Source organism: Anolis sagrei, chromosome 9 (assembly GCF_037176765.1).
Source record: "Anolis sagrei isolate rAnoSag1 chromosome 9, rAnoSag1.mat, whole genome shotgun sequence".
Classification (NCBI taxonomy): domain Eukaryota; kingdom Metazoa; phylum Chordata; class Lepidosauria; order Squamata; family Dactyloidae; genus Anolis; species Anolis sagrei.
The window spans coordinates 22,505,982-22,529,444 of NC_090029.1; the positions used below are offsets into that span (position 1 = coordinate 22,505,982).

At 48.4% G+C, this 23,463-nt stretch overlaps 2 protein-coding genes across 2 annotated transcripts; both read left to right on the forward strand.

Annotated features, from left to right (window-relative positions):
• The first annotated feature begins 669 nt into the window (after positions 1 to 669).
• CKMT1A (creatine kinase, mitochondrial 1A) lies at positions 670 to 13,091 on the forward strand. Its single transcript, XM_060755471.2, has 9 exons — positions 670 to 1,141; positions 3,788 to 3,986; positions 4,762 to 4,857; positions 5,390 to 5,611; positions 7,617 to 7,702; positions 8,267 to 8,390; positions 11,674 to 11,808; positions 11,908 to 12,033; positions 12,874 to 13,091. Exons 1-9 carry the CDS (start codon positions 921 to 923, stop codon positions 12,988 to 12,990), a joined length of 1,326 nt encoding a protein of 441 aa, XP_060611454.2. The 5' UTR covers positions 670 to 920; the 3' UTR covers positions 12,991 to 13,091.
• Positions 13,092 to 16,577: 3,486 nt separating this feature from the next.
• LOC132762680 (zinc transporter ZIP1-like) lies at positions 16,578 to 19,131 on the forward strand. Its single transcript, XM_060755869.2, has 2 exons — positions 16,578 to 16,919; positions 18,419 to 19,131. The coding sequence occupies exons 1-2, from the start codon at positions 16,671 to 16,673 to the stop codon at positions 19,046 to 19,048; spliced, it is 879 nt and encodes a 292-aa protein (XP_060611852.2). The 5' UTR covers positions 16,578 to 16,670; the 3' UTR covers positions 19,049 to 19,131.
• Positions 19,132 to 23,463: the final 4,332 nt, after the last annotated feature.

Below are 23,463 nucleotides of genomic sequence, written 5' to 3' on the forward strand. Positions count from 1 at the left end.
GGAAGGTGCTGAACAGAGTGCGCTCTGTCACCACGAGATGCAGAGCCAACCTTAAGAAATGGGGCTACAGGGTGGAATCCACGGCATGCGAGTGTGGAGAAGAACAAACCACAGACCACCTGCTGCAATGCACCCTGAGCCCTGCCACATGCACAATGGAGGACCTTCTTGCGGCAACACCAGAGGCACTCCAAGTGGCCAGATACTGGTCAAAGGACATTTAACCAACTACCAAGTTTTCAAAATCTGTGTGTTTTTTTTCTTTTTAATCTGTGTGTTTGTTTTGTTCTGTTGGAATTGTAATACAATGGTATGGTTGCTGATGACACGATAAATAAATACTGCAAGTCGCTTCTGATGTGAGAGAATCAGCTGTCTAGAAAGACGTTGCCCAGGGGGGGACCTGAATATGTTCTCCTGCGGGGAGGCTTCTCTCATGTCCCCCAATTGGGCTGTTAATAAGATCTCAGTCTGAAAGGTGGAAGGAAGGGCAGAAGGGAGTGGCGGCAGGACAGGTTTGTCTGCGGTTGAAGGACTTTGCCCGGTGGCTGCGAGCCAAAGAAAGAAGGGAGGGAGGGGAGCAGTCTCTGGGCGCGTGCAAAGCGCTCTCCCCTTTTCCCCTTCCCTCCCTCCCTCCCTTCTTTGGAGTGGGAGGGGGTTCCTCTTCTCCCCCTTTTCTTCTTCTCCTTCTTCTTCATGTCCCTCCTCCTCTGCTGGAGCTGTCCTTGGTGCTGAAGCTGCAGCAGCGCCTGTCTCCCTCTCTTCCCTGTCTTCTGGCATCAAGCCACTTCCCTCCCTCCTTCCTCCTTCCCTTTGCCATCTCCCCTCCCTCCTCCTTCTCTTCTCCTCTCCTTCCCTCCTCCTCTCTCTCTCCCTCTCCGCATTCCTCGCCTTCCTCCACAGCCCAAGCCAGCAGCACCATGGCCAGCAGCAGCAGCAGCACCGCCACCAGCAGCATTGGCAGCGGGAGGAATGTCTTTGCGGCACGGCTCTTGGCCTTCTCTTCCTCCTCTGCCAGGCGTTCTGCGGGTCTCTTGGCCCTGGCAGGTGCCGCAGGATCCCTGGCTGCTGCAGGGTTCCTTTTGGCCCGCAAGAAGGATGCCGCCTCTGCCCAAGCCAACAGGAGGCTCTATCCGCCCAGGTAGGGAAGGAAGGAAAGAAGTACCAAGGAGGGAGGGAAGGAATATATCATATATACTCGAGCGTAAGCCGTGTTTTTCTGCCCCTTTTCAGCTTATATTTGGGTTGACTTATACTAAAGTACCGTATATACTCTAGTATAAGCCATGTTATTCAGCCCTTTTTTAGGGCTGAAAAAGCCACCCTTGGTTTATACTCGAGTGAGGGTCCTAGATGGCTTATATTAGGGTCGGTTTATACTCTACCGTATATATTCTAGCATAAGCCATGTTTTTCAGCCCTTTTTTTAGATCTGAAAAAGCCCCCCTTGGCTTATACTTGAGTGAGGGTGCGGGCCGGCTTGTATTTGGGTCGGCTTATACTCAAGTACCATATATATGCGAGTATGAGCTGAGTTTTTCAGGCATTTATAGGGCTGAAAAAGCCACCCTTGGCTTATACTTGAGTGAGGGTCCTCACTGGCTTGTATCTGGGTTGGCTTATACTCGATTACCATATATATTCGAGTATGAGCCGAGTTCTTCAGGCCTTTCTGAAGGCTGAATATGACCCCCCTCGGCTTATACTCAAGTGAGGGTCCTGGCTAGCTTATATTCGGGTCAGCTTATACTCAAGTACTGTATATACTCTAATATAAGCCATGTTTTTCAACCTTTTTTAGGTCTGAAAAAGAAACCCTTGGCTTATACTCGAGTGAGGATCCTGGCCAGCTTATATTCACGTCGTCTGATACTTGAGTACCATATATACTTGAGTATAAGCTGAATTTTCAGTCCTTTTTAGGTTTCAAAAAGCCCCCCTTGGCTTATACTCGAGTGAGAGTCCTCACTGGCTTGTATTTGGGTCGGCTTATACTCAATTACTATATATACTTGATTATGAGCCGCATTTTTCAGACCTTTTTAAGGGTTGAATATGCCCCTTTCGGCTTATACTCAAGTGAGGGTCCTGACCAGCTTATGTCAGGGTCAACTTATACTCGAGTACCTTATATATTTGAGTATAAACTGAGTTTTTCAGCCCTTTGTTAGGACTGAACAGCCCCCCCTTGGCTTATTTTCGAGTGAGGGTCCTGGCTGGCTTATATTTGAGTATATAGGTTATTATCATGTTTATTATCATGTTTATTTATACCCCGCCTTTCCAGAAGGAGACTCGAAGCAGCTTAGGGAGCAGGAAGGGAATAGGAAGGAAGGAAAGGGAGAAAAGGAGGGGGAAGGGAAGCCCCTCTCCACACCCCCACCCCAGTGCCTCAGCAGCCCCTCCCTCTCTGACTTTCCCCCTCCTTTCCACCCAATGAACTGCAAGGGCCTTTGGAGACCCCCCTCCCCTCTCTCCCCGGAATGAAGGTCAGCTCAAAGCCCCTCTAATCCGAAAAGGAAGGGAAGGAGGAGGTGAGGAGACAGCACGGCAGGCAGCAACGCTTAAGCCGATTAAGGAAAGCCCTGGCCTGCCTCTGGGATGAATGAATGGATGCCCTCGCCTGCCCCCTCCTTCCCCCCCTCACAGAGTCCTTTGGCTCCTCCTCCAGACAGGGAGGTTATGACCCCAGGAAGGAGGGAGTGGCAGGAGGAAGGGCGGCTGAAGGACGGAGGGTGGGGTGGGGCAAGCCAGGGCAGGTGCCTTCACACCTGGAGCATGCGCAGTGGCCCCTCCCTCCCTTCTCCCTCCCTTTCTCCCTCCTTGCTCCTTCCAAGAACTGGCACTCCCATGTTTCTCCTTATTAACAGCCTTCTAAGCCCCCCACCCCCACTACACTACCGTATAAAGTCAATATTATCTGCTTTGAAGTGGATTACATGGCAGTGTAGATTCATGTAATCCAGTTTCAAGAAGACTGTAGATTTCAGGTTGCTCTAAGTTATCCGGGCTGTATGGCCATGTTCCAGAAGCATTCCCTCCTGATGTTTCATCCACATCTATGGCAGGTATCCTCAGAGTTTTTGAGATCTGTTAAAAACTAGGCAAGTGGGGTATATATATCTCTGGAATGTCTAGGGTGTCTGTTTGAGGCAAATGTGAATATTGCAGTTGGACACCTTGATTAGAACTGAATAGCCTTGCAGCTTCAAAGCCTGGCTGATTACTGCCTGGGGGAATCCTTTGTTCTGAGTTGTTAGCTGGCCCTGATTGTTTCCTGCCTGGAATTCCTGTTTTCTGAGGAAAACACATCCCAACAAAGGATCCCCCAGGCAGCAACCAGACAGGCTTTAATGCTAATCAAGGTGACCAGTTGCAACATTCACTCTTTCCTCAAACAGACAAGCTTTCTTTCTCCCACCCTGGACATTATTCCACAGTTATATAAACCTCCCTTGCTTCGTTTCCAATATACACCACAACCTCTGAAGATGCCTGCTATAGATGTTGGCAAAACGTCAGGAGAGAATGCTTCTGGAACATGGCCATACGGCCTGGAAAACTCACAGCAACCCAGTGATTCCAGCCATGAAAGCAGATTTTACATGGCAGTGTAGAAGGGCCCAAATGGCCACAAAGCACCTCTTGAGTGGAAACAGAAAGAGATTGAATCCTCCAAGAAGACAGTAAAGCAGCCAGAAAGGCCTTTGGGGGCATTTGTGTGCATTTCTTGGGGCCTTTCCTGACCGTCTTCCATTTCCTGCCCCACTCCCTTCTCTCTGTCCAGCGCTGAATACCCAGACCTGCGCAAACACAACAACTGCATGGCCAGCAGCCTGACGCCCGCCATCTACGCCCAGCTGTGTGACAAGTCCACACCCAGCGGGTGGACCCTTGACCAGTGCATCCAGACCGGGGTGGACAATCCGGGGCATCCCTTCATCAAGACTGTGGGCATGGTGGCTGGGGATGAGGAGTCCTACGAGGTCAGGCTGCCCAGGCTCACAGCGCATCTCAACCATATCTATCAATCAATTGATTTACTCGCTTACCTATGGCTTACCCATATCTATCAATTTATTTACTTACCTATGATGAATGTATATCTATCGATTGATTTACTTACCTGCCTATAGCTTATTCTATCTATCTATCTATCTATCTATCTATCTATCTAACAATATACTTATCTATGACGTATTTATATCTATTTATTGATTTATTTATCTACCTATGACTTATCCATATCTATCTATCAACTTACCTATGACTTATCCATATCTATCAACTGACCCATGACTTATCCATAGCTATTAGCTTACCTATGACTTATCCATATCTATCAACTGACCTATGGCTTATCCATATCTATCAGCTTACCTATGACTTATCCATATCTATCCAACTTACCTATGACTTATCCATATCTATCAACATACCTATGACTTATCCATATCAGCTTATCTACGACTTACCTCTATCTATCTATCTATCTATCTATCTATCTATCAACTAACCTATGACATATCCATATCTATCTATCTGATTGATCTACTTATCTACCTATGATTTATTAACACTTATCTATCTATTGATCTACTTACCAACCTATGACTTATCCATATCTATCTACTTACCTGTATTGATTGATCTACGCTACGGCTTATCCATATCTATCGATTGATGCCCTGCCTCCCCCCCAAAAAAATTGGGGCCTTCATTGATCCACTGATACCTCTCTCTCAATCTCTCTCTCTCCAGGTATTTGCAGAAATCTTCGATCCCGTGATCGAGGAGAGGCACAATGGCTACAACCCCCGGACCATGAAGCACCCCACCGACCTGGACGCCAGCAAGGTGGAAACACTGACACACACCCCCTTTCCTCCAATGAAATAGTATCCACTTAAAGTCTTGTGGATAGGTCACCTCTGAGTAACTGGAGACAGAGCTGAGGGCTTTGCACATGACTATTCATGGCCTGTTGATATTAATGCACCCCAGAGGTGCCACATCCTGTCTGATCTTCGGAGTTAAAGAGGGGCAGCCTTGGTCAGGACTTGGGTTGGATACTTCTCTAGGCTGAGTGTCAGGGGAAAGAGATGGCAATGCCTCATCCCAGCCTAAGAAAACTCCCTAGGATGTTGAGAGCCAGGCCTGCCATGCATGCAACTTGCCCGCTGTTGGGCTTGGCCTCATGTAAGCCGCCCCGAGTCCCCTTTGGGGAGATGGTGGCAGGGTATAAATAAAGTCTATTATTATTATTCTCAGGCTCGGGGGTGCTTTCTTAGGATCTTCTGACCTCTGCAGAATTCTGGGGAGTGTAGTTGAGGGCGGTGCCTTTCCAATTCCCAGCTAGAGAGGTCCTCACCTTCCTTGTGTCCCTCAGATCAAGGCCGGCCACTTTGATGAGCGCTATGTGCTGTCCTCCCGCGTGCGCACAGGGCGCAGCATCCGTGGCCTGAGCCTTCCCCCCGCCTGCACCCGGGCCGAACGCCGCGAGGTGGAGAAGGTCACGGCTGAAGCGCTAGGCGGGCTGACCGGTGACCTGGCCGGGAAGTACTACCGCCTCAGCGAGATGACCGAGAAGGAGCAGCAGCAGCTCATTGACGTGAGTAGGAAACTTGATAATTATCTGATTTCTTATTGAACACTTCCCTTTTCTGGCTTCCATCTGGGTCCTGTTTTAGATTCTGTTTTCTGTGTAACACCTTATATTTGAGTCTTTACCCTCAATGCCTTGCAAGTGAGAGGTATTGCCACTCTCCTAGGACACCTTGGTGCTGTAAAAATAATCCATAGAAGAGGCTGTAAGACTCTGCTTCTAGGGGATTTCTTAAAGAGACCAGATCTAACTGAGGTTCCTTCGCACAGAAAACTAGACAAGAGGAACTAAAGCCATCCTAACTAAAGGGATAAATGGGGCTTAGCCAAGGACTCAGTAAGAGACTTTATGGGGGCATGGCGGGTGTGGTAATTGGCTTTTGGTGGAGTTCCTATTGAAGGGACTCCACCCAAAGCCAATTACCACACCCGCCATGCCCCCATAAAGGTTTTCTCGAGTAAGCTAAGAAGCATGGATACTTTACACGAGAGTCAAGACAAAGATCCACCCAGAAGAAAAGTGTTCCTGCCATACATCAAGGGAACCACCGACCGCATTGGGAAGCTTATGAGGAAACACAATATACAAACTATCTACAGACCCACCAAGAAAATCCAACAAATGTTACGTTCAGCAAAGGACAGGAGGGATCCTCTCACTTCTGCAGAAGTCTACCGTATACCATGCAGCTGTGGACAAGTCTACATAGGGACCACCAAACGCAGCAGCATTGCCCAAACATGAATCAAGGAACACGAAAGGCACTGCAGACTATTTCAACCAGAGAAGTCAGCCATAGCAGAGCCCCTGATGAACCAGCCTGGACACAGCATATTATTTGAGAACACAGAAATGCTGGACCACTCTCACTACCACCATGCCAGACTACACAGAGATGCCATTGAAGTCCATAAGCATGTGGACAATTTCAACAGGAAGGAGAAAACCATGAAAATGAACAAAATTTGGCTACCAGTATTTTTTAAAAAAACTCTAAAATTACAACAGCAAAACAACAGAGAGGAAACAATCAGGGACAGCTAATCACCTCTGAACAAAAGACTCCCCCAGGCACTAACAAGCCACACCTAACAACTTCCAAGCCATCAAGGGTGGTCAGTTGAAACATTCATACCTAGCTCCAACAGACAAGAGTTCTTTGTCCCACCCGGGTCATTCCACAGATATATAAACCCAATTTTCCTAGATTCCAACAGACCTCACAACCTCTGGGGATGCTTGCCATAGATGCAGGCAAAACATCAGGAGAGAATGTATCGAACATGGCCATATAGCCTGATAAAACCTACTCATCCAGAGTTTTATCATTTTATGTCATACATTTGGCACGCCCATTGTGTTTGATTTTTCACTTTGTTATTTTGGCCTGTTTTATTTTGCTCTTATATTTTAACTTATTTTATTGTGATGTTATTTTTTGTTGTTCTGTATTTTGTGTAATGTATTACCGGGCTTGGCCTCATGTAAGCCACCCCGAGTCCCCCTTGGGGACATGGTGGTGGAGTATAGATTATTATTACTACTATTATTGTTGTTGTTATTACTATGGGCCAACTTGGGCCCTGCAGGTGTTTTGGACTTCAATTCCCAGCTTAAGTGGCTGAGGGGGGAAAGGAAAGGGCCTGAGGCTATTAGGAATGGTGGGAGTTTGAGTCCAAAACACCTGCAAGGCCCAAGTTGGCTCATGCCTGCTTTAGGGTGTGAAGGGTAGATATCCGTAACAGTTATTTTAGGTTTTGAAGGTTGGGGCTGGAATGAGGGTCCTCACTCTTAAAATAACTCTGACCTTTGGGAGGAAGCACCCTCAGGATGGCCTTCCAGTAATGAGTGTTGTGGCCAAAGCATTTTGGATGGCCTTCGGGATCTTTGGTGCCCGTACATCCTCGGAGCAGTCAGAGGGAGTGACACCTGGCTCAGGGGCAGTTCTCACTGGGTGGCTAGTCTCACAGATTAAAGCCCCCTTTCCTCCCTTCTTTGCTTTCTTCCCTAGGACCACTTCCTCTTCGACAAGCCCGTCTCCCCTCTGCTGACAGCCGCAGGGATGGCCCGGGACTGGCCCGACGCCCGTGGCATCTGGTAGGGGACTCGCTTCCGAGTCTGCGGAGGATCAGGCTGGGAAGGGGGGGGGGGAGTGTCTCTATGCCAGTGTTTCTCAACCTAGGGGTCAGGACCACTGAGGGGGTCACGAGGAGGTGTCAGAGGGGTCACCAAAGTATTTTCTATTGGTCATGGGGGTTCTGTGTGGGAAGTTTGGCCCAATTCTAATGTTTGTGGAGTTCAGAATGCTTTTTGATTGGAAGTGAACTATAAATCCAGCAACTACAACTCCCAAATGTCAAGGTCAATTTTCCCCAAACTCCACCAGTATTCAAATTTGGATGTATTGGGTATTTGTGCCAAATTTGGTCTAGTGAATGAAAATAATCCTCATATCAGATATTTCCATTACTATTCATAACATTAGCAAAATTACAGTTATGAAGTAGCAACAAAAAGAATTTTATGGTTGGGGGTCACCACCACATCAGAAACTGTATTAAGGGGTCACGGCATTAGGAAGGTTGAGAACCACTGCTCTGTGCAAAGCCGATTGACCCCCACGCTCTGCACTGACCCCCTCCTCCCTCCCATCACCTCCAGGCACAACCACGAGAAGACGTTCCTGGTCTGGGTCAACGAGGAGGACCACACGCGTGTCATTTCCATGGAGAAGGGCGGCAACATGAAGAGGGTCTTTGAGCGCTTCTGCCGCGGACTGAAGGAGGTGGGCCGGCGGTGCTCTTGGCCTCTTTTATTTGGGGGAGGGAGGGGCCTAAGAGTGACACTCCCACTGGGGGAGTGTCAAGGGAAGTGGCTTAAAATGCCCCTCCCACTGGGGGGGGTGTTAGGGGAGGGGCCTAAGACTGACTCTCCCACTGAGGGGAGTGTCAGGAGAAGGGGCTTAAGAATGAGTCTTCCACATGTCAGGGAGCGGGGCTTAAGAGTTACACTTCCTCTGGGGGAGTGTCAAGATGTGTGGCCTAGGAGATTGATCCTCTAGTGTCAAGGGGCAGGCCTAAGAAAGAAGTGTGTTGGGGGCGTGGCCTAAGAGTGACACTTCCTTCCTCAAGGGTGTGTGGACTAGGAGATTGATCCTCTAGTGCAGTGGTTCTCAACCTGGGGGTCGGGACCCCTGGGGAGGTCATGAGGGGGTTTCAGAGGGGTCACCAAAGACCATCCAAAAACGTAGTACTTTCTGTTGCTCATAGGGGTTCCATGTGGGAAGTTTGGCCCAATTCTATCATTGGTGGGGAACAGAATGATATTTTATTGTAGGTGAACTATAAATCCCAGCAACTAAAACTCTCAAATGCCAAGGTCTATTTTCCCCAAACCCCACCAGTGTTCGTTCACATTGGGCATGTTGAGTATTCATAGCAAGTTTGGTCCAGATCCATCATTGTGTGAGTCCATAATGCTCTCTGGGTGTAGGTGAACTACAACTCCAAACCTCAATGTCAATGCCCACCAGTATTTTCTGTTGGTTAAGGGAGTTCTATGTGGCAAGATTGGTTCAATTCCATTTTTGGAGTTCATAATGCTCTTTGAATGTAGATAAACTATAAATCCCAGCAACTACAACTCCGAAATGACATCAATCTCCTGCCAACCCCACCAGTATTCAAATTGGAGCATATCACGTATTTGTGCCAAATTTGCTCCAGTGAATGAAAATACATCCTGCATATCAGATATTTATATTATGATTCATAACAGTAGCAAAATTGTAGTTGTGAAGTAGCAACAAAAATAATATTATGGTTGGGGGTCACCACAACATGAGGAACTGTATTAAGGGGTCGCAGCATTAGGACGGTTGAGAACCACTGCTCTAGTGTGAAGGGGCAGGGCCTAAGAAAGAGGTGTGTTGGGGGTGTGGCCTAAGAGTGACACTTCCTCTGTGGGAGTGTCAAGGGTGCGTGGCCTGGGAGATCCATCCTCTAGTGTCAAGGGGTGGGGCCTAAGAAAGAGGTGTGTTGGGGGTGTGGCCTGAGAAGGATGTTTCTGCTGGGGGAGTGTCTGGGGGTGGGGTCTAGGACTGACATTCTAGTGGGGAGAGTTAAAGGGCGGGGCCTAGGACTGACACATCCTTTTGGGATTTGTTTAGGGAGGAGAGGGTCAGTGCCCAGAGACCCATCCACTCATGTCAAGGGGCAGGGCCTAAGAGATAACCTTCCACTGGGGTAGTGTCGGGAGGCGGGGTCAAAAAGTGACCCTTCTACTGGGGAGTGACAAGCGAAGGGGTTTAAGAGTGGGGCTTCCACTGGGGGAGTGTCAAGAGGAGGGGCCTAAGAGTGACCCTTCAAGGGGGTTGTGGGCAGGGCCTAAGAGACCCTTCAAGTGGGGAGTCTCGGGGCGGGCTTAAGACTGACCCTTTTACTGGGGGGAGTGTCGAAGGAGGGGTCTAAGAGACCCATCCTCTAGTGTCAAGGGGCAGGGCCTAAGACAGGGACCCTTCCAGTGGAGGCATGTCAAGGGTGGAGCTTAAGAGAGGCCTTTATTTATTTGTATTGTCGAAGGCTTTCATAGCTGGAATCACTAGGTTCTTGTGGGGTTTTTTGGGCTATAGGGCCATGTTCTAGTGGCATTTCTCCTGACGTTTCGCCTGCATCTATAGCAAGCATCCTCACTACCTCTGAGGATGCTTGCCATAGATGCAGGCGAAACGTCAGGAGAAATGCCTCTAGAACATGGCCCTATAGCCCGAAAAAACCCACAAGAACCTTTATTTATTTATTTGCGACATTTATTCTGCCCTTCTCACGGCGGCTTGCAAGATATATATATATATATATATACACACACACACACACACACACACATTATATTATAAGCATAGTACAATATCAGTATTAAATATTACTGTGTTGTACTATACCATTATGTTGTAATATTAGTACTATTACATGTAATATAAATATATAATTATATCATATTATTAGTGTATTGCATTACAATATATTATAAAAATTATATGTATATACAATATATTATATTACATTATAGTATATTGTTAGCACAGCATAGGAGACAAGATGGAACTGTCCCCTGGTCCCTTCTCTCTGGACCAAAGCGGTAGTTGGTGCTGCAGGAGGGTTCCCCAGCTAATGACATATGCAGGAGACAAGATGGAACTGTCCCCTGGTCCCTTCTCTCTGAACCAAAGCGGTAGTTGGTGCTGCAGGAGGGGTCCCCAGCTAATGACATATGCAGGAGACAAGATGGAACTGTCCCCTGGTCCCTTCTCTCTGAACCAAAGCGGTAGTTGGTGCTGCAGGAGGGGTCCCCAGCTAATGACATATGCAGGAGACAAGATGGAACTGTCCCCTGGTCCCTTCTCTCTGAACCAAAGCGGTAGTTGGTGCTGCAGGAGGGGTCCCCAGCTAATGACATATGCAGGAGACAAGATGGAACTGTCCCCTGGTCCCTTCTCTCTGGACCAAAGCGGTAGTTGGTGCTGCAGGAGGGGTCCCCAGCTAATGACATATGCAGGAGACAAGATGGAACTGTCCCCTGGTCCCTTCTCTCTGAACCAAAGCGGTAGTTGGTGCTGCAGGAGGGGTCCCCAGCTAATGACATATGCAGGAGACAAGATGGAACTGTCCCCTGGTCCCTTCTCTCTGGACCAAAGCGGTAGTTGGTGCTGCAGGAGGGGTCCCCAGCTAATGACATATGCAGGAGACAAGATGGAACTGTCCCTGGCCTCTCTTTTCCACTGGGGGAGTGTTAGGAGGTGGGGCCTAAGACTGACTTCACCTGGAGAGTATCATGGGGAGGGGGGCCTAAGTGTGACCTTTCAAGGGGGGTTGTAGGCGAGGCCTAAGAGAGAGAGTGTCAGGAGGTGGGGTTTAAGAGACCAATACCCTAGTGTCAAGGGGCGGGGCCTAAGAGGGAGACCCTTCCCGTGGAGGAGTGTCAGGGGCTCGGCCTATAACGGCGCTCCCATTGAGGGAGTGTCAGGGGGCGGGGCCGAATGCAGCCCCTCCCACACCTCTTTTCCCACGCAGGTGGAGCGCCTGATCCAGGAGCGGGGCTGGGAGTTCATGTGGAACGAGCGCCTGGGTTACATCCTGACTTGCCCGTCCAACCTGGGCACGGGCCTGCGCGCCGGCGTCCACATCAAGTTGCCTCAGCTCAGCAAAGTAAGGCGGGGCCAAGGAAGGGGGTGTGTCCAAGGAAGGGGAGGGGCTTCTGGAGACCCCTCCCCTCTGACCCCGCCCCCTCCCCTCCCTTGTTTCCAGGACAGCCGCTTCCCCAAGATCCTGGAGAACCTTCGGCTGCAGAAGCGCGGCACGGGCGGCGTGGACACGGCGGCCACGGGCAGCACCTTCGACATCTCCAACCTGGACCGCCTGGGCAAATCAGAGGTACTGTGCCGTCGCGCTTGGGGGCTATTCGTCTTAATGAAGGAGGGATGGACGTGGCACTTTTTCCCCAAGGGATTGCTTCTTGCCCTCCTTTAGGAAACTGGAACTCCCAAAAACCCAAAATGATGTAAATTGCTCAAAATAAGTTTTATTGAATACAAAGTCATTTCTTTAAAGCAATGAGCTGGAAAACTTCAGAGGGGTGAAGGAAAACATACTTTACAGTCTCAATTAGTCCTGGGTCCAAGGGGTTTGAAGATGAGAAGCCTCACCAAGTTTCCTCTTTCCTCAATGGCTGTGAATGCCGGAGCAAACCACAACCCCAGTTCAGATGGCCTATGTTTTGAAGACTCAGGATCTTCCTTTGGTGCCGAAAGAACCGGCTTGAAGGCGCCTGGGTCTCCTCAATAATTGTCCAGGACGATCTGAACATAAAGCATGAGTCCCAGGGGTAAAAAACCTCAGAACTGGTGCTAATAGGTAACTTAAAACAGGGTCTTTAAGAATGAAGTCTCTTACTCACATCCATGTGGTATGATCTCTGAAGGCAGAATGAAGAGAAAGGAAGTTCTCCCCTCTTGCAGGAAGAGGTGGAGCCAAACAGTACTGATTGACAGCTACAAGCAACCAATCCATACAACTGTACATAAACATGGTAAAAGGGGCAGGATTTAGCATAATACAACAGTTTAAGTCTTGCAACTAACAGTTCTATACATAGGTGACGCCACTCGCGCCGTCACAGGTACCAAAGAAGGGAGAGAAGGGGAGGGAGGCAAAGGAGGCGGGGCCAAGCTCTTCCTCGCTTACGTCACTTCCTCCTTCTTTTCTTCCTTGCAGGTGGAGCTGACCCAGTTGGTGATTGACGGCGTGAACTACCTGATTGACTGCGAGCGCCGCCTGGAGCGCGGGCAGGACATCCGCGTCCCGTCCCCGGTGCCCCAGTTCCGGAGCTGAGCTGGGCTGAGCCAACCCCTGGGAGCCTGGGCCTGGAAGCAGCCCTGAGGCCCTCCTCCCTTGGAGCGCAGCTCCCCATAAAGCCTCCGCACTGCAACTGACTTGTTTGTGCCTCCCATTCTTTCTTGGCTTCCGTTTGCGGGGAAGGGATTGGGGGGGGGGGGGCGAGAAAAAGAGGCTCGGACCAGCAGAGCCAGGGGTTAGAATTATTATTATTACTATTATTATTATTAAAATTTATTTGTACCCCGTTAGCATCTCCCAAAGGACTCGATGCGGCTTACAAAGGCCAAGGCCTCAATACACAACATAACAATACACTTAAAGCAAATTAAAAACAATTAAAGCAGTATTAAACAACAAAGAACCACAAGCAATAAACAATACATAAAACAAGATAAAAACTGGGCCGGGCCAGAATAAAGGGTGTTGTTGTTGTTGTTCATTTGTTCAGTTTTCTCCGACTCTTCATGAACTCATGGACCAGCCCACGCCAGAGCTCCCTGTTGGCTGTCGCCACCCCCAGCTCCTTCAAGGTCAGTCCAGTCACTTCAAGGATGCCATCCATCCATCCATCTTGCCCTTGGTCGGCCCCTCTTCCTTTTGTCTTCCACTTTCCCCAGCATGATTGTCTTCTCTAGGCTTTGCGGTCTCCTCATGATGTGGCCAAGGTACTTCAACTTTGCCTCTAGTCTCCTTCCCTCCAATGAGCAGTCGGGCTTTATTTCCTGGAGGATGGACTGGTTGGATCTTCTCGCAGTCCAAGGCACTCTCAGAACTTTCCTCCAACACCACAGTTCAAAAACATCTCTCTTCCTTCGCTCAGCCTTCCTTCTGGTCCAGCTCTCACATCCGTAGGTTACTACAGGGAAGACCATGGCTTTGACTAGGCGGATCTTTGTTGCCAGTGTGATGTCTCTACTCTTTACTATTTTATCGAGACTGGACATTGCTCTCCTCCCAAGAAGTAAGCGTCTTCTGATTTCCTGGCCACAGTCTGCATCTGCAGTCATCTTTGCGCCTAGAAATACAAAGTCTGTCACGGCCTCCATGTTTTCTCCCTCTATTTTCCAGTTGTCAATCATTCTTGTTGCCATGATCTTGGTTTTTTTTATGTTTAGCTGCAACCCGGCTTTTGCGCTTTCTTCTTTCACCTTGATTAAAAGGCTCCTCAGCTCCTCCTCGCTTTCGGCCATCAGAGTGGTGTCATCTGCATATCTGAGGTTGTTAATGTTTCTTCCAGCAATTTTCACCCCAGCTTTGCATTCCTCAAGCCCCGCACATCGCATGATGTGTTCTGCATACAAGTTAAAAAGGTTGGGTGAGAGGATGCAGCCTTGCCGGACGCCTTTCCCAATCTTGAACCAGTCTGTTGTTCCGTGGTCAGTTCTGACTGTGGCTCCTTGGTCCTTGTACAGATTCCTCAGGAGAGAGACAAGGTGGCTTGGGATGCCCATCCCACCAAGAACTTGCCACAATTTATTATGATCCACACAGTCAAAGGCTTTAGAGTAGTCAATGAAGCAGAAGTAGATGTTTTTCTGAAACTCCCTGCCTTTCTCCATTATCCAGTGGATATTGGCAATCTGGTCTCTCGTTCCTCTGCCTTTTCTAAACCCAGCTTGAACATCTGGCAACTCTCGCTCCATGTATTGCTGGAGTCTTCCTTGCAGGATCTTGAGCATTACCTTACTGGCATGAGAAATAAGGGCCACTGTACGGAAGTTTGAGCAGTCTTTTGCATTTCCCTTTTTTGGTATGGGGATATAAGTTGATTTTTTCCAGTCTGATGGCCATTCTTGTGTTTTCCATATTTGCTGGCATATGGCATGCATCACCTTGACAGCATCCTCTTTTAAGATTTTGAACAGTTCAGCTGGGATCCCGTCGTCTCCTGCTGCCTTGTTGTTAGCAATGCTTCTTAAGGCCCATTCAACCTCACTCCTCAGGATGTCTGGTTCTAATTCATTCACCACACCGTCAAAGCTATCCTCGATATTATTATCCTTCCTATACAGATGTAACAGGTGATATGTAAGGATTATAGAGTAGTGCAATGTGCAGTGTGCGGCAGTCTTAATTCTAATAAAGTGCGTCTGGGACTTGGTATTGGAGATTTCCTAATCGGGAAAGGCGCATCGGAACAGCCAGGTCTTCAAGTTCTTTCTGAAGACTGCTAATGTAGGGGCCTGTCTAAGATCCTTGGGGAGAGTGTTCCAGAGACCGGGGGGGGGGCACCACAGAAAAGGCCCTGTCTCGTGTCCCCACCAAACGTGCTTGCGACGCAGGTGGGATCACGAGCAGGGCCTCTCCAGATGAGCGTAGTGAATGCGTGGGTTCATAGACGGAGATGCGGTCACGCAGGTAGGCTGGTCCCAAACCGTTCAGGGCTTTGTAGGTAAGCACCTGCACCTTAAATTGGGCTTGGAAGATAAACGGCAGCCAGTGGAGCTCCTTGAACAGGAGGGTTGAAGGGATTGAAGGTTCTCCAATGGGGGACTTAGGTTCAAAAGGCAAGTAAACAAGCTCGAGGGCGGCCAGGATGTGGATCTGGGCCTGAAGGAGAGAGAGGTATATGTGCCCGGATGGCTCTTCCGCTTCTTCTGAACTTGACTAGCTTTAAACTACAAGAAAGGAGATTCCATCTGAACATGAGGAAGAACTTCCTGACTGTAAGAGCCATTTAGCAGTGGAACTCTCTGCCCCAGGATGTGTGGTGGAGGCTCCTTCTTTGGAAGCTTTTAAACAGAGGCTGGATGGCCATCTGTCAGGGGTGATTTGAATGCAATATTCCTGCTTCTTGGCAGAATGGGGTTGGACTGGATGGCCCATGAGGTCTCTTCCAACTCTTTGATTCTATGATTCTATGAAAGGTCATGGGACCGGAGGAGCCCCTCCCTCCCCCCTTCGGAAAGAGGAAGCTGCAAGGCGCCTTCAGTCCCTGACTCAGGGTCAGCCGCCGGGCAAAGTCCCTTTGCAAGCCCCGCCCACAACTTGGGAGCCCCGCCCCTCTCACAGCAGCCCAGTGGGAGCCCTGCTACGTCACGTGACGCGGAAGACTCCCCCCCCCTTCCAGCCTCTGATTGAAGCTCAGCAGCCAAGCCGAATCCGCCGGCGAAGCCACGCCCCTTGATGTAGAAGCCACGCCCTGCGCACAACTGCCCAATGGGACACGGGATCCCGGCTAGGTCACGTGTCCCTTCAGGCTCAGCAGCCAAGCCGAATCCGCTGGTGAAGGCACGCCCCTTGCTGCGAAAGCCACGCCCTTCGCACAACCGCCCAATCGGAGCCCCGCCGCGTCACGTGGTGCGGAAGGCTCGCTCCTTAAAGCCTCTGGCTCAGGCAGAATCCGCCGGTGAAGCCACGCCCTTCGCCCGGCTGGATCACGTGTCCCTGCAGCCTCTGAGTCAAGGTCAGCAGCCATGCAGATTCCGCCGGGGAAGCCACGCCCCTCGCACTATTGCCCAATAGGATCCTTGTTCCGTCACTGACTCAGGGTCATCAGTCTGGGAAGCCACGCCCCCTGTTGTGGAAACCACACCCCTCGCGTTCCTGCCCAATAGGAACTCGGCATAGATCACGTGGCGCCAGGCTTGAAACGCGGCGGGGAGGGCGGGGCCTTCCTCACTGTTGTTGTTGTTACCGCTGATGCCTCCGCCGCCGGCGGGTAGGGCGCCGTGATGGAGGTCCCGGCTCTGCTGGGCCTGAAGGCGGGCTGCCTGGTGGCGCTGGCCCTCGTGCCTCTGCTCTGCGGGATCCTCCCGGCCGCGGTCCTCCTCCGCCGCCGCCTGCGAGGGGCCCCGGGCAGCGGAGCCGGGATCCGGAGCCTGCTCAGCTGCGCCGCCGGAGGGGTCTTCCTGGCCGCCTGCCTCCTGGACGTCGTGCCGGACTCCCTCGAAGACCTCCGCCTCCAGACCCGGAGCCTCTCGGTAATCAAGGCATGCGAACCACAATCACACCTTGTCACACCTTTTTTGCAGTTGAATAAACTCTTTCCATGTTATGAGAGAACTAATGAAGAAAGGCTGACATTGGTCACCCGGGAACAATGTTATGGAGTGTAATTAATAATAACTTGAATACAATATGAATAACATAATGTATAACAATAAGTTGAAAAAAATGATTAATAATATAAACAATAAGGTATAATAATAACACAGTGATGACTACAACAATTATAATGAGCACACAAAGGTCATGATTTTTTTATATATATAATGGAACCAATTAGGAAGTCATTACATTTATTACCCAGGGACAAAAGTCGTATTATTGTTAGTATAGCAACGTCTAGACGACCATCTGTCTGGAGGGCTTGGTTTTGTCTCCAATTATGGCCAAAGGAGTTTGAACTGTATGCCCATTGGGGGTCTTTTTCTAATAATGAGAAATAGTCCATTTTTGGGGCCCTTCCACAGAGCCATATAACCCAGAATATCAAAGCAAATAATCCACAAGGAGCCTCCAGTGGCACAATGACCCTTGTGCTGGCAGGACTGCTAACTGAAAGGTCGAATCCGGCGAACAGGGTGAGTTCCCATCTGTCAGCTCCAGCTCCCCCTGTGGGGACATGAGAGAAACCTCTCACAGCGTCCCCTGGGCAACATCCTTGCAGATGGCCAATTCTCTCACACCAGAAGCAACTTGCAGTTTCTCAAGTTGCTCCTGACACAGAAAAAAATCCACAGAATCTGCTTTGAACTGGATTATCTGAGTCCACACTGCCATATAATCCAGTTCAATTGGGATTTTATGCAGCTGTGTGGAAGGGGCCTTAGAGAGAGAAAGCAAGATACAAGCAATAATATAATAATAATAATTGGCCACATCATGAGGAGACAGCAAAGCCTAGAGAAGACAATTATGCTGGGGAAAGTGGAAAGCAAAAGGAAGAGAGGCAAGATGGATGGATGGCATCCTTGAAGTGACTGGACTGACCTTGAAGGAGCTGGGGGTGGTGATGGCCGACAGGGAGCTCTGGCGTGGGATGGTCCATGAGGTCACGAAGAGTCGGAGACGACTGAACGAATGAACAACAACAATGCAATGCAATATAATATAGTACTAATACTGGCAATGTGATATTATAATTATATATTTATATTAGATGTAATATTACTAATAATATTACAATATCATAGTATAGTACAATATAGTAATATTTAATACTGATGTTGTATTATGCTAATAATATAATATATTGTATGTATATATATATTTAAGCCGCTCTGAGCCCACTTTGGGGTGCGAAGGGTGGCATATAAATGTTGTAAATAAAGAAATTATAATGAAAGGGCTATCGGGAGGCAGTGCTCAAGTGCCAGCGCTTGAATGCTGTGGACTGAGTCTCCCAGCATGCCTTGGGAGTGGCGTGTCCCCTTGGCCCTCAGCCTTCCTGATCCCCTTCCTTCTTTCCTTTCTGCAGCCAGACTTCCCTCTTCCGGAGCTGATCCTGGCGCTGGGCTTCCTTCTGGTGTTGGTGGTGGAGCACGTCCTGCTAGACTGCAGCGAGGGCAGGCCAGGTCCCGATACAGCCTCTGAGCCGCTCTTGTCGGACTCCGAGTCCCATGTGCATCCTTCTTCATCTTCCCCGTTCCGTGCGCTGGTGCTAACCCTCTCTCTGTGCCTGCACTCAGTCTTCGAGGGCCTGGCTCTGGGGCTACAGGAGACTGCGGCCAGGCTGCTACGTCTGGCGGGGGCCGTCCTGCTCCACAAGGCGGCCATGGCACTCAGCATGTCCTTGCTGCTGTTGACACAGAGCCGACTGCCCCTGCGCTCGGCCTTGCTTGCGTTGACCGCCTTCGCCCTTGCGTCCCCGCTGGGCCTGGGTCTGGGCCTCCTGCTCACCTTCCAGGACCCTTCTTCCCCGTCCTCTGAGAACGGGGCTCGCAGCCTTCTCCAAGGCGTGGCTGCAGGAACCTTCCTCTACATCACCTTCCTGGAAATCCTTCCCCAGGAACTGCATTCCCCTTCCGTGGCCCACGGGCGGCTGCCAAAGGTCCTGGCCCTCCTACTGGGCTTCTCCACAATGGCCGCCCTGCGCCTCCTGGGGTGAGGCATCCTGAGGCCAAACTGGGGGGGCCGGCCTCCCCATTTTTATTCAAAGCCAAACTTTTAATAAATATCGTATTGACTGAAGTCTCATGCGCCATCGAATCTAGTGCATCTATTTCCTGGTGTATTGGCAAAGGCTTTCATGGCTGAAATCACTGGGTTGCTATGAGTTTTCTGGGCTGTTTAGACATGTTCTAGAGCAAGGGTCATCAAACTAAGGCCCTGGGGTCGGATACGGCCCTTCAAGGTCATTTACCTGGCCCTCACTCAAGTTGTTTGAAGTCTGAAACAACTTGAAAGCACACAACAACAAGAACAATCCTATCTCAAAAGCAGATCCACACTTCCCATTGAAATACTAATAAGTTTGTATTTGTTAAAATTGTCCTTTATTTTAATTATTGTATTGTTTTTAAGTGTTTCTTGCACTACAAATAAGATATGTGCAGTGTGCATAGGAATTTATTCATGTTTTTTTTCTAATTATAATCTGGCCCTCCAACTGTTTAAGGGACTGTGACCTGGCCCTCTGTTTAAAATGTTTGAGGACCCCTCCTCTAGAGAATTCTCTCCTGACGTTTTGCCCACATCAATGGCAGTCATCCTCAGAGGTTGCGAAGTGTGTTGGAAACAAGACGAGTGCAGAATTAGGGGATCAATCTGCCTCAAACAGGCAAGAGTTCTTTCTGCCACCCTGGACTTTCCACAGATATATAAACCTCATTTTCTTAGTTTCCAACAGACCTCACGACCTCTGAGGATGCCTGCCACAGATGCTGGCGAAACATCAGGAGAGAACGCTTCTGGAACATGGCCATACAGTCCAGAGAACTCAAAGCACGCCACTATTTGTGGTGAATGTCATGTGCAAGAAGGGAGCTCTTTCCCATTTGGTCACTACAGTTACTGCCTGCTTAGAATTCCTTTCAGCAATGGAATGGAAAATCTACATCTACAATATAGTCCGAGCATGGGCAAACTTTGGCCTTCCAGGTGTTTTGGACTTCAACTCCCACAATTCCTAAGTCTACTGGCTGTTAGTAATTGTGGGTATTGAAGATCAAAACACCTGGAGGGCCAATGTTTGCCCATGCCTGATGTAGACTGAGGCTCCTTCTATACTACCCTTTACCCCAGCATCTGATCCCAGATTATCTGCTTTGAACTGGATTATATGAGACCCCTTCCACACAGCTGAATAAAATCCCACATTTTCTACATTGAACTGGATTATATGGCTGTGTTGACCCAGATAAACCCAGTTCAAAGCAGATATTGTGGGATTTTCTGCCCTAATATTCTGGGATATATGGCTGTGTGGAAGGGCCCTACACCTACATGGCCAAATAATCTGGGATCAGATCCTGGGATAGAGGGCAGTGTAGATCCAGCTTGAATCCACTTTAATTGCCTTGGTTCAATGCTATGTAGTTTGACAAGGTCTTGAGCCTTCTCTGCCAAAGAGTGCAGGTGTCTCCCCAAACTACAAATGTCAGAGTCGTATAGCATTACAATAGAATGAGGTCTCTCAAAGCAGAGCTCCAGGTGCATTTCCTGAAGCAGCTTCCCCTTTAGTTTTGGCTCAGTACTATGGCCTCTTCTATATTTCCATATAAATCCACTTCAAGACAGATAAATCTGGATTTTATATTGCCTAACATAACTATCCTTGAAGGAGCTGGAGGTGGTGACAGCCTACAGGGAGCTCTGGCATGGGTTGGTCCATGAGGTCACAAAGAGTCGGAAATGACTGGACGAATGAACAACAAAAAACATAGCTATATGTTGCAAATCTAATGTGAACCTTAATTTTGGCCAGGTCACTTAGCCAAAAAAGGTGAGCATTAGTTTTGAGTAAATAAGGTAGCTCTTGAGTCTTTCTTTCTTGTTTCTGTTGGCTCTTGCGCCACTGTGTCATGTGCTGCTGCAGACAGGGCACCTTCCTTGGACCTTGGGCCTTGATAAGGCATTGTAGCCTCCCTTGATCTTGTGACCCTTGCAGCCTGACCTCTTGCTGCCCAGGATGAGGCGCAGGAGGGAGGGAAGGGCGGTGGCAGCAAGGGAGGCCCCTCCTAGTAGGAAACACAGCAAGACACAGTCCTCAGTCAGAAGTATTTCTGTGTCACTTCTCATCCCATAATGGCTTTTAAAACATATTCAGAAATTATAAAGTGCTAGGATCCAATCATTCTGAGCTTCCACTTTCCTGAAACCACTGCCCCCTTTTGGTATTGACTCTGGGGAAAGTGGCGCAAGACTAAAGGTAGATGGTGCAATCTCAGAACCCATCTACGTGGCCATATAAACTCCTGATTACTTGCTTTGAACTGGATTATAAGGCAGCGTGGATAGTATAATCCAGTTCAAAGCAGATAATGCAGGTCATTATATTATTTATTTTATATTAATATTATTTATTATATTGTTTATAAAGCATATAATGTGAATGCAGAACATTTTCATTGGCTGCTCCAAGATTGTGGAACTACCTATCGGAAGAACTCTAAGTGATAAATGAGCTGTCGAAATTTAAAAACTATCTCTTCCGGCAGGCCTTGCCACTCTTTAAACATGAATTTTCAGTGTGTGTTGTTTGTATTTTGTAGACATGCATTTTGATGCGTTACTTTTATGGAGGTACATTTTAGTGAGTGTATTTGTAGTGTTTTTCCTGTGCTTGTGCGTTTTAATTGTTTTGTAACCTGCCTCAAGCCATCACGAAAGACAGGTAAGACATAAATGATGATTATTTGAAACACAACAAGATGAATCCACAGCAGACAAGATCACTCTGCTGGCTGTTGTATTGGATCATATGTTGGACACTTCCCAAGTGTCTAGGACTGTGTGATGTATCGGCGAATAATGCATGCAGCTCCCAGTAAGGTGGCCTTTTGCAGATGGTAATCTTGTCAGTGTCAATTGTTTTTAAGTGCAGGCCAAGTCTTTAGGCACTGCACCCAGTGTGCTGATCACCACTGGGGCCATCTTTACTGGCTTGTGCCAGAGCCTTTGCAGCTCGATCTTTAAATCATTGCAGTTTTTCCAGTTGTTTCTCTTCAATCCTGCTGTCACCTGGGATTGCAATACTAACATTCCATTTTAACAGGGCCGTGAGGTCAGGAGTATTAACATAATAATAATAATAATAATAATAATAATAACAACACTTTATTTGTGCGGCTTACATGAGGCTGAGCCCAAACACAACAATACAGGCAATAATCACAACAATACAAGCAATTAAAATAAAACATAGATGATAAAGTGCTCCAAAACTCTGTCAGTCTGAATTCAGAAGTCCCAGAGTAGTTAGATGTATTCATTGTCTGTAACTTTTTCAGGCCTGTGATCCCATAATAATACTTTAATACTTTATACCCCGCTACCATCTCCCCAAGGGACTTGGTGCGGCTTACATGAGGCTAAGTCCACAGTACATTAATAAACAAAAGCAATAACAAAAATACAATGCAATTAATATAAATAACAAAAAATAAACAATAAACAGTAATACACAAGCATTTAAAAACAAATGGCCGGGCCAACTGTAATAGTCTAAAATTTTAAAAATAATGCTGGGCATGAACAAGGTAGGATATAACTATTATTATTATTATTATTATTATTATTATTATTATAACTTTATTTGTACCCCACTAGCATCTCCCGAGGGATTCGATGCGGCTTACGCAGGCCGAAGCCCCAAAACACAGTACAACAATACAATGCCTAAAGCAAATTAAAAACAGTTAAGTAGGAAAAACAATAACAGTAACAATACAACAAGTCACTATTAAAACTGGGCCGGCCGGAGTAGAGGTATAGGATTAAAAGTGCTGATGTGGCGGGAGGAATGTAGGATTATAATATAAGTGCAGTGATCTTGGTTCTACTAAAGTGCTTCTAGGATTTGGTGCTGGAGGTTCCTAATCTGAAAAGGCACATCGGAACAGCCAGGTTTTCAAATTCTTTCTGAAGACTGCCAATGTAGGGGCTTGTCTGAGATCTTTGGGGAGGGCGTTCCAAAGCCGGGGGGGCCACCACAGAAAAGGCCCTGTCTCGCGTCTCCACCAAGCGCGCTTGCAACGCGGGCGGGATCACGAGCAGGGCCTCTCCAGATGACCGGAGTGAGCGTGTGGGTTCGTAGACAGTGATACGGTCATGCAGGTAGGCCGGTCCCAAACCTTTCAGGGCTTTGTAGGTAAGCACCTGCACCTTAAATTGGGCTCGGAAAATAAACGGCAGCCAGTGGAGCTCCTTAAACAGGAGGGTTGACCTCTCTCTGTAATGAGCCCCGGTTAACATCCTGGTTAACTAGTATAGGGTTTTCAAAGAGATGATGATTATTATAGGACAGTGTAGATCCAGCCTGATTTTATTTAAGCAGAGGCTGAATGGCTATCTGCAGGGAGG

What these genes read in the sequence shown, in the direction of transcription:
- CKMT1A (XM_060755471.2), top strand. Translation starts at nt 921, where the DNA reads ATGGCCAGCAGCAGCAGCAGCACCGCCACCAGCAGCATTGGCAGCGGG. An exon ending in CCGACCTGGACGCCAGCAAG is followed by an intron (nt 4,858 to 5,389) that starts GTGGAAACACTG and finishes TGTGTCCCTCAG; the next exon opens with ATCAAGGCCGGCCACTTTGA. An exon ending in AGTTGCCTCAGCTCAGCAAA is followed by an intron (nt 11,809 to 11,907) that starts GTAAGGCGGGGC and finishes CCTTGTTTCCAG; the next exon opens with GACAGCCGCTTCCCCAAGAT.
- LOC132762680 (XM_060755869.2), top strand. Translation starts at nt 16,671, where the DNA reads ATGGAGGTCCCGGCTCTGCTGGGCCTGAAGGCGGGCTGCCTGGTGGCG. An exon ending in TCCAGACCCGGAGCCTCTCG is followed by an intron (nt 16,920 to 18,418) that starts GTAATCAAGGCA and finishes TCCTTTCTGCAG; the next exon opens with CCAGACTTCCCTCTTCCGGA.